This window comes from Pogona vitticeps, chromosome 3, assembly GCF_051106095.1.
Source record: "Pogona vitticeps strain Pit_001003342236 chromosome 3, PviZW2.1, whole genome shotgun sequence".
Lineage (NCBI taxonomy): Eukaryota > Metazoa > Chordata > Lepidosauria > Squamata > Agamidae > Pogona > Pogona vitticeps.
Window position 1 is genome coordinate 48,304,918 of NC_135785.1, and position 19,512 is coordinate 48,324,429.

Consider the following 19,512-nt stretch of genomic DNA (forward strand, 5'->3'; position numbering starts at 1 on the left):
AAAAAATCGCTCAGATTCGCAGTGGGTTGGACTCCACATTTACTGCAGAATCAGAGGATGTGTCCAGCGCACCGTGCTTTGGTCAGGTATTAATGGATGAGTTTCAATTATTGAGACCTGAGGATGTGGACAGGGTGCTTGGATCTGTCCGTTCTACCACAACTCCGCTCGACCCTTGCCCATCCTGGCTAATTAGAAGATCAGCCAGGGGGGTTCGCACCTGGGTCCAGGAGACCGTGAACGCCTCTTTGAGAGAGGGAGTGGTCCCTACCACCTTGAAAGAGGCGGTAATTCGACCACTCCTTAAAAAGCCAAACCTGGACCCAAGGCTGGTGGCTAACTACCGACCAGTAGCGAACCTCCCTTATTTGGGCAAAGTGTTGGAGCGGGTTGTGGCTGGGCAACTCCAGGCGCTGCTGGATGAAACGGATTTTCTGGATCCATTTCAATCGGGTTTCAGGCCGGGTTTTGGTACAGAGACTGCCTTGGTCGCCCTGTATGATGACCTTTGCCGGGAGAGAGACAGGGGGAGTGTGACCCTGTTGATACTCCTGGACCTCTCAGCGGCTTTCGACACCATCGACCATGGTGTCCTTCTGGATAGGCTGGCTGGGTTGGGAGTTGGGGGCACTGTTTTACGGTGGTTCCGCTCCTTCCTGGCTGACCGTGTCCAGAGGGTGGTGCTGGGGGACAGTTGCTCTGCCCCATGGCATTCATGTCATGGGGTTCCTCAGGGCTCGATACTGTCCCCCATGCTGTTTAACATCTACATGAAACCGCTGGGAGAGGTCATCAGGAGGTTTGGGCTGAGGAGTCAGCAATATGCTGACGACACTCAGCTCTACCTCTCGTTTTCCACCAATCCAGGTGAGGCGGTTTCTGTCCTGAACTCGTGTCTGGACCTGATAATGGACTGGATGAAGGTCAATAAATTGAAACTCAATCCAGACAAAACGGAAGTGCTGTTAGTGGGTGCTTCGCCAGACAGGCTGGAGGGCCATCTCCCTGCCCTGAATGGGGTTACACTCCCCCTAAGGGACAGGGTCGGCAGCTTGGGGGTGCTTCTGGACCCCAGTCTAACACTGGAAGCCCAGGTGGACTCGGTGGCCAGGGGCGCCTTCCTCCAGCTGCGGAAACTATACCAACTACGGCCCTACCTGGACGAGCGGAGTCTCATGACAGTTACACATGCACTGGTAACATCCCGTATAGATTACTGCAATGCGCTTTACGTGGGGCTGCCTTTGAAGACGGTCCGGCGACTGCAACTGGTCCAGAATCGAGCGGCGCGGGTGGTGAGTGGTGTGGCCGCCAGGGAACATATCAAGCCGATTCTGTACAAGTTACATTGGCTACCAGTTGCTGCCCGGGCCCAATTCAAAGTGCTTGTTTTGACATATAAAGCCCTAAACGGCTTGGGCCCTGGATACCTGAAGGACCGCCTCCTTCCATATGAGCCTACCCGGCAGTTAAGATCTAGCCAGGGGGCCCTTTTGAAAGAGCCATCCCTCAAGGAGGTAAGAGGGATGGCTTGTAGACAAAGGGCCTTCTCGGCAGCTGCCCCCAGACTATGGAATGCCCTCCCGACTGAGATTCGTCTGGCGCCGACACTGATGACATTTCGGCGCCAGGTCAAAACCTTCCTGTTCCAGAAGGCTTTTAACTGAAATAATATTAACTGTGGGTCTGATGGCAATTTTATATATATTTTAATTGTATTTTAATTGTACATATCTTTATTGTATTTTAAATGCTGTAAGCCGCCCAGAGACCTTTGGGTAGTGTGGGCGGCATATAAATTAAATAAATAAATAATAATAATAATAATAATAACATTGTAGCAGCCAAAACTATAGTGGTCTTATATGCGGTCTGGCAAAACAGAGCAGTGGTCCCCAACCTTTTTAACACCGCGGACTGGTTAGGGAAGGCGGGGCATCCCCTGCGCTCACGTACATGCGTGAAGGGGCAAGTGCACGCTCATGCAGGCATGTGCACACTCGGGCACATTTGCAAAAGAGCTGGGGTGCTTGCACGGGGGTGTGCACACTTGTCTGCATGCATGAAGGATGGAGGGGCACTCGGGAGCACTTATGCACATGTGCAAAGGGGTGGTGGGTGCTTGCACACATACGCAAAGGGGCTGTGCAGGAGAGAGTGCGTGCAGAGGGTGGGAGATCTGTCTCTGCGGCCTGGTTCGGCCCAAGCCACGGACCGGCACTGGGCCAAGGACCAGGGGTTGGGGACCCTTGAAATAGAGAATGTAAACATAGAGACCATAAGGTCAAGTAACACTAGAACATGTAGTGCTTGTTACATACAGCTATGACCTCACCTGTCCGTCACTGCTAAAGCTGTGAGTCATCTACCAATGGTGTGACAGAGGGTGGGACATAAGGGGTGGAGCTGTGGTATAAATGGGAGTGAATGTGTGTGAGGGATTTTAGATAGGGACAGATAGGGACTGATAGGGCTTTGATAGGGTTTAGAGAGGAGTTAGGAGATCTGTGATATACTGTGAGAGTCTGTGTATGCTAGTGCCTTTATTATAGTGAATGAATTATTATTTAATTATAAGTGATTTACCATTCCTTTTATTTGTACCCAATAAACCTGAGTTTTTATTTTGAATCATATTTTGGCCTGAAGCTACTTATTTGAGGGAATGGTTGGTGGCAGTGGAAAAGAAGATTTAGAGTGACGTAGCGACCCCCTTTGTGAGGTAGAAGGAGGCGTTACAGTGCTTTTCCTGTAGGATCATTCATGACATCTCAAAATATTGCCATAACGCAGTGAATCCTATCTCCAGGAGCAAAAAATATGGCCCATGAGAATAACTAATGAAAACTATGTCTTTTGTCAGAGTAAAAATTGACTTTTCCAAATTGATGCAGAGTTTTGGGCCCTTAAGAGAAACAGGACAATATTGAGATAGTGTTACAGACATGACTAGGTGTGAGCAATGATCAGTCAGTTCTCAATGTACAACAGTTGTTCTTGGACTGCAGTTCTGTGAGGTTCACACCAGCTCCCACCATTTTTTTAACTAGATTTTTCTTTTTCATCAACAGGTGAGGACTCAAATTTTTGTTTAAAATAACAAACTATGGTTCTTTTTCTCCTGTAACAAAACTCAAGTCTAATACATCATTTTGAGCATCCCATAAGTCTCTTGCCACATTCTTTTTCTCTTTAACTGTAGCTTCAATTTTTGGTAACAACATATCACTAACTAGAGAGGTAAAGGTTATTCACAAGCTCATTACTGGTGGAACACCTATTCGACATTGGGTTACTATACCTTCTTCCTGGTATCCTTCAGGGCTTTGTGTGCAAACTGGGTTATTCTATGACTCCTCCCAGGGCAGCTGAGGCATCATAGCCTCCCTGCTGTTTGCTTCTCTTTGAAATCTTTCTCTTTCTCTTTTTCGTGCCTCCCTTTCAGCTGACTCTCCCCAGTATGGAGGTTAACAAACATGTCTTTCCCACATCAGCCACCTCCTTAGGTACTTTTAATGGTACCTATTCCCCTGTCCAGGGATCTTATTTGACAACCTCTACTCACTCATCTTTTCCTTTCTCCTCAACTCAGCACTCATCTATTACACACTTCAGTTCTTCTCGTCCCGTTATACCTCCCTCACTTCCTGCTGCCTACTGTCATTCCTTTCCCGGGTTTTCCATTTGCATTCCGTTTAAAAGATACAGTGGTGCCTCGCTTAGCGACGTTAATCCGTTTCAGGAAAAACATTGCTAAGCGATTTAATCGCTAAGCAATTTTTAAAAGCCCATAGAAACGCATTAAAATGTGTTTAATGCGTTCCTATGGGCTTAAAAACTGACCTTATGCGGAGATCCTCCATAGGGGCGGCCATTTTCTGTGCCTCTAAAGCAAGGCAAAACAGCGGACGGCCATTTTGTTTTTCCAGCGGCCATTTTGGAACTGCCGATCAGCTGTGCAAAAAGGGTCGCTTTGCCATGATCGCTTCCCCGTGATCATCGCAAAGCGATTTTTCCACATAGAGGCCATCTTTAAGCAATCGCTCTGGTGATGGCCAAAACCCCATCGCTAAGTGATTTCATCGCTCAACGGAGCTATCGCTAAGCGAGGCACCACTGTACAGTGTTTTTGTCCCTCTTATCTGTTAACAGTTCCTTTTCCTCTTGTGAAGTGGATGGTTCAACCTCAGTTACTCTTTCTTAAAAGTTCCCAGAAGCGTTCACCACCAGCTGTGCCGGTCAGGGTTTCTGGGAATTCAAGGACATCTGGGTTACCCAAGGATGGGAATCACTAATATAGAAGATGTCTATACTATGCTTTCTCAGGTAAACTTCTATCACTGCCATAGTCTTGGTGTAAACCCTTGATGCCACAGAAAGACCAAGGAGAAAAAACTTGGTACCAATAGCATGCTTCTCCTACAGCAAAACAAAAATACTTTCAATGCAAAGGAAGAATGCCTTTACAAAAATAAGTGTCATGCAGGTCTATTGGTGCAAATCAGCTTTCTCCCCTGAACAGGGGAACATAAACACCAATAATCACTATTTGAAAATGTTTTACAATAATAATAGCATTAGCACATCTAAAATCTAGAACAAAGCAGATGACTGCATATTTCTTTGTACAGTGGTGCCCCGCATATGGGGAAACATCGCTAAACGGAATGGAAAAGCCAAATGGGCTTAAAACTCACCGTTCTGCGATGTCCCCCCATGTTCCGGTGGCCATTTTGGGTGTTCCAGCGGCCATTTTGGGTGTTCCGGTGGCCATTTTGTTCTGGCGGCCATTTTGGGTGTTCCAGCGGCCATTTTGGAACCGCTGAACAGCTGTTCCCCCATCGCAATGCGATAAAACATCGGTATACGATCGCATTAGCTATGCGATCGCTATGCGGATTCATAGTTAAACGGTGCGCTCGTTATGCGAGGCACCACTGTATTAAGAAGCACCAGAAATAGTAACCAGTGTGACTGAGATGCTGAAGCACAGTTTCAATGGCTCCTTTGCTGAGCAGAGTATTGGTTTTATGTGAGAGGATTTCAGAGAGAATAATGTCAACAATTCCTCTGACCATCTCCCTAATAAAAAATGTAAGAATCATCATCTCCTGTTTGGAATATTGACAGCATTTTAGGTTAACAGAATGAGAGCAGTGCTTCAGTTAATGCTGCAACCCTACTAGATAAAACGTACCTGGGAATCTAGCCAATGTACGTGACGCATATTAACTGTATATAGGTGTAGCCATAGCACTTGAACAAGAACAGACAGCCAAGATGGGGTGGGCTGGGGGCAACGGAGACAGACTATCATTCAAGGCCTAGGGATTCCTCTGATCATATATGTATGCACAGGGCTATCAGTCTTCGAAATCCAAAATATGATTACGCATCAGTGAGGAGTCAGATTATGTAGAGCAGGGGTCCCCAATCCCTGGTCTGCAGCCTGGTGCTGGTCTGTGGGCTTGCCAGAACTGAGCTGCGGAGACAGATCTCCGGGGCCCCCACGACATGGTGGGCATGTCACACTCACGTTGGGTGTGTCACGCTCATGGGCGTGTTGTTATTTCATCACTTATGTTCTAAAAGAGGCTTTCACCCTTAAGTCTCCGATTCTAGAGCATGTGTCATCACTTACTCCTGCTGACTCAAGTCATTTATGCCTTCTAATTGATACTGCAGATAATGTATCTTTGGCAGAACAGTCAGTTATATGACAGTCAGAATGGACCCACTGAGACACTAGGGAATATGCTTCCAGTTGGAAAGAGAGAACAACCATCCTACAATCCTCAGGTAAGTGATTCAAGAGAGGCTCTAGGTTCTCCCTAGATGGGTTGCTGATTTGTTGCCATAGCAGCTTGACAGTCAAAACATATTCCCAATGCTGTTGTGAAGTAAAATCAGTGACATACATAATTAACTTCCTTCCCTTTTTGATTGATGGTAGAGAATGTGATTTGATTTGACCTTTAACCTGGATTGCCTCTACCGCCATAGTCTGGGGATGGGTAATGAAAGAAGAACAGAGCCCATTCCCTCTGCACTCTGTATAGGTTTTCAATCCTCCTCAATGTCAGAGATACTGTAGAAGCTTTCTCCTAGGACTGTTGTTCTAGTTCTAGTAAAACAGATAGTGTGTACTGCACTCTGCTAAATACTGGATCTGATACAAGAGGAGGTGCCTTTTAAATTGAGTTTACCATTCAATTGTGTAATAATGGTGCTATGTCTCCAAGCAATGAATCTGGAGAGAAGACAAGTGGAGAGTGGAGATGCACAGATTCACCTTCAAGATTTTGAAATACCCAGTTACTGTGCCTGTAGCATTGGTGTTGCTGCTGGCTGTAGTGCCGATGGGATCTCAGCTGTGGAAAATATAGACTGCATCTCTGATGTCTCCATTGTTTTTACTTTTGAACTGAGCACTTGTATCGAACATGATATAATGCTCAATAAAATGGCTAGCACTGATACCAAAGTGATTCATACTGAGGGTAGTTGCAGACATTAATTTGGTAACATTGCAAAGTATTAGTGAAATGCTGTTCAATAATGGGTTCAGCACACACAGTAGTCAGCTGATACACCAGTTTCAAGAATGCAGCCAACAGATGTAGTGAAGACTACACTGGCAATAGGCATGTCTCCTGGGGTGGTTTCAAGATCATTGCCAATGGATGTCAATGCTAGGAAGTATGAGTATGTCCCACTGGAAAATGAGATCAATTTAATCTTGGTTAACACAAACAGCTTCCTTGTGGTGTGTGGTGATGTTGCTCATAGCGTCTAGGAATTGGTCATGATGTGCCCAATAGTCTCCCCCCTGGAAAGGGGACCTTTCCATAGTCCCCCCAACCTATGGAAAGGCCAGTAATAGGATTGATGACAGTGATGCCTATGATGCTGAGTAGATGGCATAGACTGTACTTGAACACAAGTCCCTGGAAGGAGATCTTGAGTGGTACCTATATCAGGACGGAGATCTCCATATGCGTCTCAAGTCAAGACAGCATTCATGATGCTGACAAGGATGCTCCCAGTATCTATTTGGGCTCTCAGGTGGTGGGTCTAAGAATCTACTAGATGTTACATGAAGCTCTCAATATTCAAGGGACATTGAAACTACACTGTATATAGATGTGCTTTGAAGTTCTCCTTCTGAGACTAAGCCCATGCATACAATATCCTTGGAACAATAACCCAGATTGTCATGCCTCGATTCCTGCACTACCCAGTGCAAATTCAGATAAATGTATTGGTGCTGGAGAAAAGTCTTTTTGCTGGTCGAATGTTTCATCCTCTTTATTTCCCCCCTTTTTAGTATTGTCCTTAAACATTCCTTTTTCCCTTTTTTGATGCATCTTTTGAGGTCAACTCGGCACTGTCTTTCCAGTACCAATGCCAAAGGTGAAGGGCTGTTCAGATCTTTCAATACCAATGGTGAGGATGACTTTGGAGATGGAGTAAGAGCTATGTAAGGATGCTTTTAGAGTGCAACTATGAACTATCTGTTCAGACAGAGGGAACCAAGAAAGGCCGACTGGGGAGGCTGACTGGGGGAAGGGACAATCTAGGAACTAAAAAGAGCTGGGTCCCTTAACTGAGGATGTGCTTCTGGCTCTTCCCAGGTAGGCAAAAGAGACACAGTCAGAGACAGAGCCTCTGCCCATGCAAAGTGCACACACAAATTCAGTGCTAAGTATGCGCTTAGCGTTGCACTTGAAGTTGCAGGAGTTGGGTAAATTGGTAACTTGGATGTGTTTTTATGGGAGGAAGAGTAATGGGGGGAATCAGGAAGTAGCCATCAGAATTGTACAGGGCAGGGGAATATATAGTGGGAGTAAGCAGCGTGCTTACTAAGAGGGAAGGATGGGATTTGGTTTCCCAAATCCTTTCACTTTCAGTCCAGGGATCCTGTCACCAAGGGTATCCAAACAATTTGTTTGGATACCCTTGGTGACAGGACCCCTGGATTGAAAGTGCTGCTGCTAAATATCAAGTCAGCAAATGGAAAACAGCAGCCATCCAGGACTTGATCCTGGATGATCATGCCAACCTGCTTGCACTACAGTTCACCAGAGTTTTCTGTGCAGCAGGAGGCAAAATTAAGGGGTTGGGGAGATGGAGTTGCAGTGGTCTATCATAATTCCATCCTTCTTACTAGATATCACATTCTCCAGTTCCTTGGGTTTGAATGTCTGTTTCTGAAAGCAGGAACTCAGGACAGACTTGGGACTCTGCTGGTGTACTGCCCCCTATGGTGCGACAACGTCCTTTCCTGAGTTAATTGAGCTAGTATCAGGGTTGGTGTCAGAGTGTCTTAAGCTTGTTGTACCAAGATCCATGCCAGGGCAGCTCTACTAGGAGTGGCTTCATGACCTCCGTGATAACCATGGCTCTGTCCAAAATGGCATCTGTCCCCACCCATGTTGTAAGACACACTTTAGACCTGATCTTCTTTGGTGACCCAACAACTATGGAGGAACCCTCTGTAGTTTCACTGCCGTGGACAGACCATTATCTGGTAGGAATTCAACTCACTGGAACTCAGAGCCGTTGCAAGATGACCTGCCCTGAATGGATCCAAATGGTCTCCTGGTGGCTCTTGAGGAGCCTCTTGTCATCTTGGCAGGTGATTCTGTTGACTTCCTGGTTGACCTCTGGAATGAGGAAACAGCAAAAGCCACTGACAGGATTGCTCGTAAACACCCCCTCCCACAAAATAGAGTCAAACTGGCTGCATGGTTTACCAGGGAGCTGGTGGTGATGAAACAAATGGGATATAGATTTGAAACATGATGGCAGAAAACCTGGGAGTGGATTTGACCAAACACAAGCTAGGGCCCATTGGCCATTCTTCTTAGTCACTATTGAACCATCCAGCATATTTCTTTTGAGTGTTCAAGGACCTATTATATCACGGCTCAAAGGAAAAGAATGCAGCTCACAATATACCTCACTGTACTTGCAGGCAAAATTGCTCAGATATGCTCTGACTTGGATGCTGTAGTTCAGTGGTTCTTAACCTTTGTTACTCGGATGCTTTTGAACTGCAACTCCCAGAAACCCCAGTCAGGACAGCTGGTGGTGAAGGCTTATGGGAGTTGCAGTCCAAAACTCCTGAGTAACCCAAGGTTAAGAACCAGTGCTGTAGTTGACAGGTCCTGTGAATGTAACTTTGGCTCCTACTTGCCCTGTGTTAATGAATAAGTTTCAGTTTATGCAGCCTGATGATGTGAACAGGACCCTTGGAGATGTGGAAGCTACCACATATCTGCTGGACCCTTGTCCTTCCTGGCTCATAAAAACTGTGAGAAGGAGACTGATCAAATCGGTAGGAAGAGTGGTGAACACCTCCTTGCAACAGGGTATGACTGTATTGCGCTTAAAGGAGGCAATAGTAAGACCATTGTTGAAAACCCCCTATTTGGATCCCACAATACTAACTACAGTGGTGCCTCGCTTTATGATTGCCCCGCATTATGACGAATCCGCTTTACGACAATCTTTTTGCGATCGATGGTCTAAATGGGGGAATTTCGCTTTGTGGTCCTGCTTCGGGAACCGATTCTATGCAAAAATGATGATTTTTCAACAACTGATCGGCTGTTTCAAAATGGCCACTGGGTAAATAAAATGGCTCCCCGCTGTGTTTAGGGACAGATTCCTCGCTATACAGGCAGCGAAAATGGCTGCCGTATGGAGGATCTTTGCTGGACAGTGAGATTTAAGCCCATTGGAACGCATTGAAAGGTTTTCAATGCGTTTCAATGGGCTTTTTATTTTCGCTTTACAATGTTTTCGCTTAACAGCGATTTTCCTGGAACAGAGTATCATCGTTAAGCGAGGCACCACTGTACTGACTGGTACTTAATATTCCATTCTTGGGCAAGGGGTTAGAGTGGGTCATGGCCTCTCAGATCCAGAAGTTCCTGCATCTAGATCCATTTCAATATAACTTCAGGCATGGAGACTGCTTTGATCACCTTGATGGACAACCTACATTGGGAACAAGATAGGGTGTGTGGGTCTCTTTGGGTTCTGCTGGGTCACTCAGCAGCTTTCAATACTATCAACCATGATATCCTTCTGGCCCGTCTTTCTGGGATGGGACTTGGAGACACAGTTTCATAGTGGCTCCAGTCCTTCCTGGAGGAGAGAACTCAGAAGGTGGTGCTGGTGGATTCCTGTTTGACAGCCTGGTCACTGGCCTGTGGGATCCCTTAAGGGTTCTGTTTTGCTTCCTATGTAAACATTTACTTGAAATGGCTGGGAGAGGTTGTCCAGAGTTTTGGGGTTTGGTGCCACCAGAATGCGGGTGACATCCAACTCCATTTCTCCATGCCATCTAAATCCAAGGAAGCTGTTTCAGCTCTAGATCAGTGTCTGATGTCAGTAATGGACCAGATGAGAGTGAATAAACTGAAACTTACTCCAGACAAGATGGGGATGCTCCTGGTCAGTTTAAAGGCAGATCAAGGAATAGGGATGTAGTCTGTGCTGGATTGAGCTACACTCTCTGTGAAAATACAGGTGTGCAGCTTGGGAGTACTCCCAGAATTGTCTCTAAGCCCAGATGTCCAGGTTTTGGACATGGTCTGGGGTGTACTGTACTGCACAATTAAAATTAGTGCACCAGTTGCACCTGTTCCTGAAGAGGTCTAATCTGGCAAGCTTTCCTCAATGACAGGTTGGCAGAGTGGGCTTTTTAAATGGATTGTTATACATTACTGTTTTGAATGTGTTTTTAATATTGCTCTGGTTTACCATTTTTCAGAGTCGTATTGGTTTGTTTCTTATTAATATTTGTATACTTATTGTTTTTAGCTTACAGTGTGGAATCAAACTCCCAATCTCCCAAACATTAACTGTAGCAACATCTGTTTTGCAATTGCACCAAAAATTACACCAAAATACAAACTTCAATTCAAGTAAACTCTGAATGCTAACAAATGACATAACATTTTTGTTATTGTTTTAAAGGTGCACTAATAATTATATAAACGTTCTATCTAAAACTGTTTCTCTGAAGCCACATTACAAAACTTACCATTTTGAAATTGCAGTAATAATCAAGTTTGAAATCAGAATACAAGTAATGTTTTTGAAGAATAAAGATTTAACATATAAAACTATCACTTTTACAGTTTTCTCTTTTTATTTTGTAACTCTTTTAGTTTCTCATCAATTGTTTCCTCTTCCATTCTGGGTTCTTCTCTTGGTCTTTTTTTTTTAGCATTTTCAAGATATTTAATTTTCCCTCAAGTTTCTTCTTTTCTTCTTTCTTCTGCATTTCTTCTTGTTGCTTATGGTGTTTAGCCTCCAAGTCCTCTGTGTAGTGTGCATGAGCATGCCTGACTGACTGCAACAGATTCATATCAATTACAACAAATGAAAGTCCTACACAGTTCAAGACAGCATGGTAAATCTGACGTTGACATACAACAGCTTCTTCACGCAAGTTCTCAATTAACATTGACTTATTAACTGAAAATCCACTTTCAACAGAAGCATTACTATGAGACAGGATAAGGCATATTTTGACAACAGTCCACAGGTTTGAGAAACTTTTGTTGGACATTAAAATACCACTGTAAAACGTATTCAGTCCAAATTCATCATTTTGTTTTGCAACATATGCTTGAAATTGAGCCTTGAACTCATTGTGGGCAGCTGTGGTTAAGGAAGTGTACTGCTGCTTTGATTTTTTGCCACTACTATGTCACTGATCTGATTTGCTGCATGTGGAGCTTCAAGAACAGCCCCTATTCTGGTGATTCCAAGATTTGGCTTGTATAAAATGATAGTAGGATCTAATGCTGATAGACCACACCATCTTCAACTTCAAGGGACTTCTCTCAATCAACTTTCCAACAACAGCTACTACCATGTTTCGACACTCTAGGCAAAACTACACCACTTGACATTCACTCAGTTTAGTTTCTTTCAACAGCTTCTTTGCTGCAAAGCCAATGTCAACTTTGCTTCCATCAAACAAGTTCTCAGACAATTTCATGTCAATTGTTAACAACTGAGAACCAGAATACATGTTTTGCAGCTTTTCCGATTTCATGCAACTCATTAGCTTTTTGATTAGCTTAGGAAGTTCTTCATACAAAAAGGTGCCAATGATTTTGGGTTTGAAACCTTTGTAGAAATGGCTCACTATCTCCAGCAATTGGTTTCATGAATGCCATTTTGCACTTCATGAGTAGATCTTGCATTGCAGCTTTTATACAAATTGTAGGTTTACTGTGGGGGAATTTTGCTTCTTCCACATACTTCTTGATGTTGTCAAAAACAGTCATAGCTCTATTAAGGCTCTCAACATTCTCCAACCACCTAGTGGAGCAAAACTTCAGGGGAAATAGTGTGCTTCCAGTCATAGCAGTGTATGACACCCTCCTAGCTGGGCATCTTTGAACAATTAACACATGTTGCGCAGGACTGAATTCAGGTCCCGTTTCACTGCTTGCAATCCAGTTTTAAAAGACCCATGTACAACATGAAGGGTATAAGTTCCAAAGTCAATCAATTCTTTTCCTTCTCCTTTACAGTCAAGGCTGGTTTTAATGTCTTCTTTCAGGTTTTTCTCAGAAAAAGGTTATTTACATTTGGCCCATCCATAGGTACTTGTAATAATTCTGCAACTAATAAAGACATGCCTTCTTGAAACTTCTGAAGCAGGTCTTCAGCAGTAGCAATTTGAAGAAAAACACTGGTTAGATACCGTGTGGAAACTTTATGACAGTAAACAAACCACTAAATCCATCTGTCCCTTTTGAACCACCTTATTTAAAGCTTCATCAGAACAGATAACAAATGTTTGGCATTGTTTCAGCTGTTTCAGTAAAAGATCAGAGAAATATGGTGCCAAGCCAAAAGCAACAACATACATTGCTTTGATTTTTCCAAGATAAAACTATTGAGCTATCCAGCTATCTGAGAACATTCGCTTGAATAACTCACTGATGTTGCTACAAGAGTTCAATGACATCTTCATCACCAGTTGCAAAGCCCACAGCCACTCTGCTGTCCTAACACAAATCCTTGATTACATAGGCAGCCCTACTAGTAATTCTTTGCCATTTTCATCACTTTGATAATGTTTTCCAGTTTTTGCAGGGGCTGTCTCTGCACCTTCTCTGGTATTACTATCTGAACTTGTACTTGGCTTTGAACTTAAAACATATTGCAATGCACTGTTGATTTCATTTGAATTTTCAGGTTCCGATGTCCGTGTGCATGAGACTCCACAGCTCTTAATCCTCACATTACTTATTTATTTTATTTATTTATTAGATTTCTACCCCACTCCCCTAGACATCGTTGTAGCGTTCAGCCCTGCCCTCACCTGTCCGTCACAGCTGAGCAGTGGAAAAGCAGCCAATGAGGGAACGGAAGGTGGTGCTAAAGGGGGAGGGACTGGGATATAGGGGGTATATGGAGTATGTGAAGGAGATTTTGTGAGTCTGTGGGCCTGTGAGCCAGAAAGTCAGTGACAGTAGGGTTCTGTGTGTCAGTGAGTTCAGTGAGTGAGATTGATTAGCAACTTGTGATTTACCTATTATATTTATTTATTTATTTATTTTTGGACTTATATACCGCCCCATAGCGCTACAAGCACTCTCCGGGCGGTTTACAATTTCATTATACAGGCTACACATTGCCCCCCCAGCAAGCTGGGTACTCATTTTACCGACCTCGGAAGGATGGAAGGCTGAGTCAACCTTGAGCCGGCTACCTGGGATTTGAACCCCAGGTCGTGAGCACAGTTTTAGCTGCAGTACAGTGTTTTAACCACTGCGCCACGAGGCTCTTTATTGATCAAATGAACAAGTTTAAGTTTCAAAGCAACACTTGTCTCATTAAATAATTAGTACTGAATTGGTATTGGTGGCAGTAACTAAGGAAGAAGAGTGAACACCTCCTGGAGGCCTGAGATAATAGAGGCTTCAGCGCACTCGCTACAATCGTCTACTCGGAACGGCTTACAAATATCATAAAACATCATAAAAAACATAAAAACATCATAACATTAAACAATTAAATCAATAATATGGTGTACTCAAGATGGGGAATGATAGAAAAGAAGAAAATAGATTTCAATAATTGACAGGCTCTTAAAAACACCCAGTGAGGGTGCCAGGCGGATCTCTGTTGGTGGAAGGATGTTCCATAGTTGAGGGGCCACTGCCGAGAAGGCCTGGTTTCTCGTTCTTTCTTTCCGGACCTCTCTCCACGTTAGGCCCCTCAACCGTCCCTCCTGGCTGTGCCGAGTAATTTGGGTAGATCTAGGTGGAAGAAGGCGATCTACCAAATATCAAGGTCCCAAACCGTTTAGGGCTTTATATGTCATCATTAACACTTTGAGGTCAATGCGGAAGCAAATGAGCAGCCAATGCAAGGCAGCCAGAGTGGGAGAGATATGCTGGTATTTTCTCACCCCACTAAGAAGTCTGGCCGACGCATTATGTTGTTACAAGAGTTCAATGACATCTAGCCCCACATAGAGCGCATTACAGTGGTCTAATCTCGAGATTACGAGCACGTGGACAAGGTAGGTCGCAGCTGGGTGATCCACCACAGATGGAAATAGGCAGAGTGAGCCACGGACGCCACCTGGGTTTCCATAGTAAGCACTGGGTCCAGATGTATCCCCAAGCTGAGGACCCCCCTCTGTGCGGTGAGATTCATTCCCCCAAAAGAGAGGGAGTTTCCCAAACTGCCAATGGAGGGGCCACCCACCCTCAAGACCTCCGTCTTGTCCGAGTTCAGCCTCAACGCATTCAGCTGAATCCATTGCAGTACGGCCTCCAAACAGCAATGAAGGGACAAAACAGCATCCACTGAAGTAGGTGACAAGGAAATGCAGAGCTGGGTGTCATCAGCATACTGGTGGCACGAAGTCCCACACCCCCTGATGACCCCACCCAGCGGCCTCATATAGATATTAAACAGCATTGGGGAGATGATCGACCCCTGCGGAACCCCACAAGCTATACTCTCTGGGAATGGTCCTCCAAGAAGGATCGGAGCCAGGCAAGTGCCAGACCACCAATTCCCAGCTTGGAGAGCCTCCCCAGGAGGATACTGTGGTCGATGGTATTGAAGGCGGCTGAGATATCAAGGAGGACCAACAAGGACATGTTGCCCATCAGCCTCCCTCAACAGCTCATCCAACAGTGCGACCAGTGCCGTTTCTGTGCCGTGGCACGCCCTGAAGCCTGACTGAAATGTATCCAGGGCATTGGTTTCATCCGAAAGAGCTTGAAGCTGATCAGCCACCACCCTCTCCACCGTTTTACTGAGGAAGGAAACATTGGTGACGGGCCTATAATTGCCAATACTGTCCGCTGCCAAATCTGGTTTCTTCCTAATGGGCCTAATGAGGGTCTCCTTGAGGCCAAGAGGAACCTTGCTCTCCTGGAGAGACCCATTAATTATCGCTGTGGCCCATTCTGTTGTTGTGGGCCTGGCTGCTTTGATTAGCCAGGACGGGCAAGGGTCAAGAGAGGAAGTGGTGGCCCGAGAGCAATCAAGAGCTTTGTCCACCAAATCTGGCATCACAGGCTGAAAGAATTCAAGTGTCACCATGCAAGGCGGAGCACTGGACATCTCTGCTCGATCCACTATGTTTAAAGAAGGAGAGAGATCCCGGCGGATGGTCTCCACTTTTGATTTTAAAAATACTGCAAATTGGTCAGGTGATATATTAGTTCAAAGTTTCTGTAGCACAATTCACAATAACATCTTTATTTGTCTTTAGCAACTGGCGATAGCCATGGAACAAAGTCAGGATGAAGTTTGAAATCCAGCCGCTGCATAGATTTGTTTTCTGACAAGTAGAAAATTTCCAAAGCTGGGAAAGTTTCACTTCCTGGTTCCAGAAAGTGCAATGAGCAGAACAACAGCAAGAAAGGAGGTGGAGTTCAAATGCTTGCAGATCATTTCTACAATCTAGAGAAGCAGATAACTCTCATCTTTATGCATGGGAGAAGTCAGGGAAGAGGGGGAGACAGCTGTTACTCTATAAACTCCAGTAGGAACAACAATCACATTTGAAAAATTTGCTTTGCATGGTGCAGAGTACAGTAGAAAGTGCTAGTTGACTGTGAAATCCAATAGCAGCAAAACTCAGCTGCTACTCTGTGTTGGGTTTAGCAGGAGACAAAATGTCCATTCCATACACAAGCATGACCCAAAAACATGTTTATCTTTATATGTCAGTTAAATGCAGTACTAGCAGGTAGGGATGAAAACAGATGTTTAAAGTTTGTATCCTGCTAAACATTTAAACTAGCCTTCCTTTGCAAATGCTACAGCCAGACCTTGGAAAACCACGCAGTGACAGAACTCAACAAACACATTAGGCTAGTTGCTGGGGGTGGAGCTGAGAAAAAAGTGGAGCTGGGAAAAGGCATAATTAAGTTTTACTTGTATTCTGCTACTTCTCTGTTCCAGTTGCCACAAGAACAGATAATGCTCTTGCAGCAGCAGGTCGAAAATCCACTGCTTGAATATATTTTAATCACAATTTCCCTGACTTTCCCTGACTTCAAACCAATTTCCCTGACTTTCCCTGATCAATTTCCATTTCCCTGACTTTCCCAAAAGTGGCGACTCTGCCAGAATGCCTCACAGCAGCCAGGGTATGCTACTATTAAGCTCACCCCTTCAAGCTTGATCATGCATCATAAAGAAAGGACTTCCATAGTGTCTACTACTAAAAAACTGCCGGAAACCTGTGAAGCATTAGATTTAGTTGTGCCAAAAGATGGGGAAGGCAAGCAGTGAAAAAAAGAGCAGGTTTTCAAAATATCAGCAATGGTACAGTGTTAATTTTGTTACACAAACATGGTACAGTGAAGAACTAATAGAAAATGCAACTCTCTACAGCAATATAGAAATCATTGGTGCCAGTTATGGACAATTAAAGAGGGGGATCTCACTTAAAGAGAATAGTAAAAATTGGTTATATAGATTAAACTGACAGAAATCCTCATTTACCTTTTAACATAAACGATCTGGGATGTGTCAGGAAAAATATCGTGTCATAAAGAGATTTAAACAAATAAATCCAGAAATAACTACGTTGTAGAAAACCCATATCAAAGCAAATAAAAGATGAGCATTGAAATATAAAAATCCATGCACTCAGCTATCCATGGTGGAGATACCAAAGGTAAGAGGAATAGCAATCCTATGTCAAAAACATTTCCAATGATGATAAGTGTAGTGGTGGAAGGAGTTGAGGAAGGTCCGTATATTATGATCAAAGGCACAACTTAAGGAATAACAAGTAATAGTAGAGGATTCTGATGTAGTATTATTAAAGTAATATTATTAATTCTAATGTAGTATTAAATAGTAGGAGATGATTCTAATGTAGCATTAATGTAGTTTTAAATGAAACTTTGGATAAATCAAAAAGAATAATCCAAAGACCCTAAAGCAAGCTCAAACAAAACCAGGCCAATATTTCCATAAAGAATAATGAGTGGATGCTTAGGGGCATGTAGATCCTTCTGAGAAGAAATATGCCTTTTACTCTAATAAACCCAATTAAAAACATGGCTGTTTATTCAGGCCTTCCCTCCAGCCAACTCTTGATTTTTTCTTACTTTTCCTTTTTATTTTTACTGCTGTTCTTGTTTGATTATTATGTATTTGTCTATGTTTTATTATTTGATTTTATATTTGGAAGCTGCCTAGAGTGGTCCGGTGGTGCAAAGTATATTCCAGGTGTACCCAGCACTACTGTCTAGACGTCAGGGCCAAAAAGGAAGCAAGTTTTGGAAGGGCTGTGCTGACTTCAGCGTTGGCTCTCGTGGAGTGTTTCTTCAAAGCCTTGGATGGTACCTTGCCAGCCAGTTCATAGGCCAAAGTGACAGTAGAAACGATCCACCTAGAAACCATCTGTGGAGAGGCTGGAGAGCCTTTTTGTGGGCCATGGAAGCGGATAAATACTTTAGGAGAAGTAGGATCAGAAGAAGGATTAGGAAACAACCTTGTCTGGATGAAACTGTATATAAGGGGCATCAGCCCAAAGGGAAGTCAACTCGTTTACTCTCCGTGCAGAAGTAATAGCCACGAGAAACAAAGTTTTAATCGAGAGATGTTTAAGATGAGTAGAAGCCATGGGCTCAAAGGTGGGTGAGTAAGAGCCCGTAAAATGACCTGGAGAGACCACTGAGAGAGTGAAGGCCGGACAGGTGGGCGACTGTTCCCCAAACCCCTAAGGACCTCTTTAAAGTCGGGTGTGAAAATGAGCAGGAAGCTTCTGAATCCACAGGCTGTTAAGAAACAATAGCAGATATATACACTTTTAACTCTGAGTGGGCCAGACCTCGATCAAATAGATAACAGACGAAAATGAGACACCTCTGGAAACAGTAAATCTGATGAAAACAGACCATTTATAAGAATACAGCAGTTTTGTAGAAGGTTTTCTAGCTCTGTCCAATGCTTCTTTTACACTGGGAGAATCCTCCATATCGTCAGGTGAAGCAACTCCAGGTTGGGATGAGAGATCTTGCCTCCATACCGAGTTAGGAGGAATGGCTGGAGAGGTAGTCTCAGAAACTTGGAGGCAATGGTTCTGAGGGTGGTGAACCATGGTTGACAAAGCCACCATGGGGCTATCAAGATGGCATTGGTTGGCAATTGACGGATCCTGACTATTGTTTGTTGAATGAGCAGAATGGGAGGGGGAAAAAAAGCGAGATCCTAAGCACCAGATGTTACATCATCAGGACATTCTGATTTCCTTAGATAGTGAAGAAACTGAAAACAGTGAAGGTCATCTCATGTATGGGGCTAGTTCACGAGAACCATTTGGTTCTGAACCTTGAACATTAGCCACTCAGGAGAAGGTCACGGCTAAGCATCTTAGCCTCTTAAAGACTGTATCTCAACCTATTCTACTGCAACACAATGCAATTCAATCTGTAGACATGCGTCACCTTTGTATGACCAACATGGCTATGCCTCTTAACTTTAACATTCAGGATCCCCCCACCATCTCCTGACCTTATGGACTGACATAAACCATAAATGACAGCATCTCTGTTCTGTCATGGAATATAGAAGGATGGAATGCGAAGAGTAATGACAACTTCTTTATCAAGTATCTAAGTTTAATATCTTACTGCTGCAAGAGACTTGGGCGCAAGGGGAAATTGAAGTAAATTGTTACTCTGCCCATCAAATAAGTGCCATTCCCAGTGAAAAGAGGGGCAGAGCTAAGGGTGGACTTCATATATTGGTTTCAACTAAGCTCCATATTAGAATGACCAAACTTCCCTCCCTTGATCAATATGCTGCAGCAGTGAGGGTCAAACTTAAACATTGTGCAGCAGTGTTCATCAATATTTATTTACAACCACAGAGACGGAACGCCCAGATTGAACAGAATTGTCAAGACCTTGAATCCTATATTCAAAACCTTTTGTTAACTAATGTTGATCCCCAAACAATAATGGGGGGATTTTTAACGCCAAATTG

The 19,512-nt window shown here is 44.0% G+C and overlaps 1 protein-coding gene across 5 annotated transcripts in view; it reads right to left on the minus strand.

The window, feature by feature from the left end:
• STAG1 (STAG1 cohesin complex component) overlaps positions 1-19,512 on the minus strand; it is a 249,125-nt gene that overhangs the window by 178,886 nt on the left and 50,727 nt on the right. The window contains exon 1 of one of the 5 annotated variants that reach the window (XM_020787348.3): positions 8,548-9,694. The exons of 3 other annotated variants lie outside the window; for them this stretch is intronic. In XM_020787348.3, coding sequence (XP_020643007.1) covers positions 8,548-8,630 — 83 coding nt within the window. In that variant the 5' untranslated portion in view covers positions 8,631-9,694. Of the gene's footprint in view, positions 1-8,547; positions 9,695-19,512 lie in introns of those variants that run through there. One more of the 5 variants, XM_072995833.2, reaches the window with a different exon arrangement.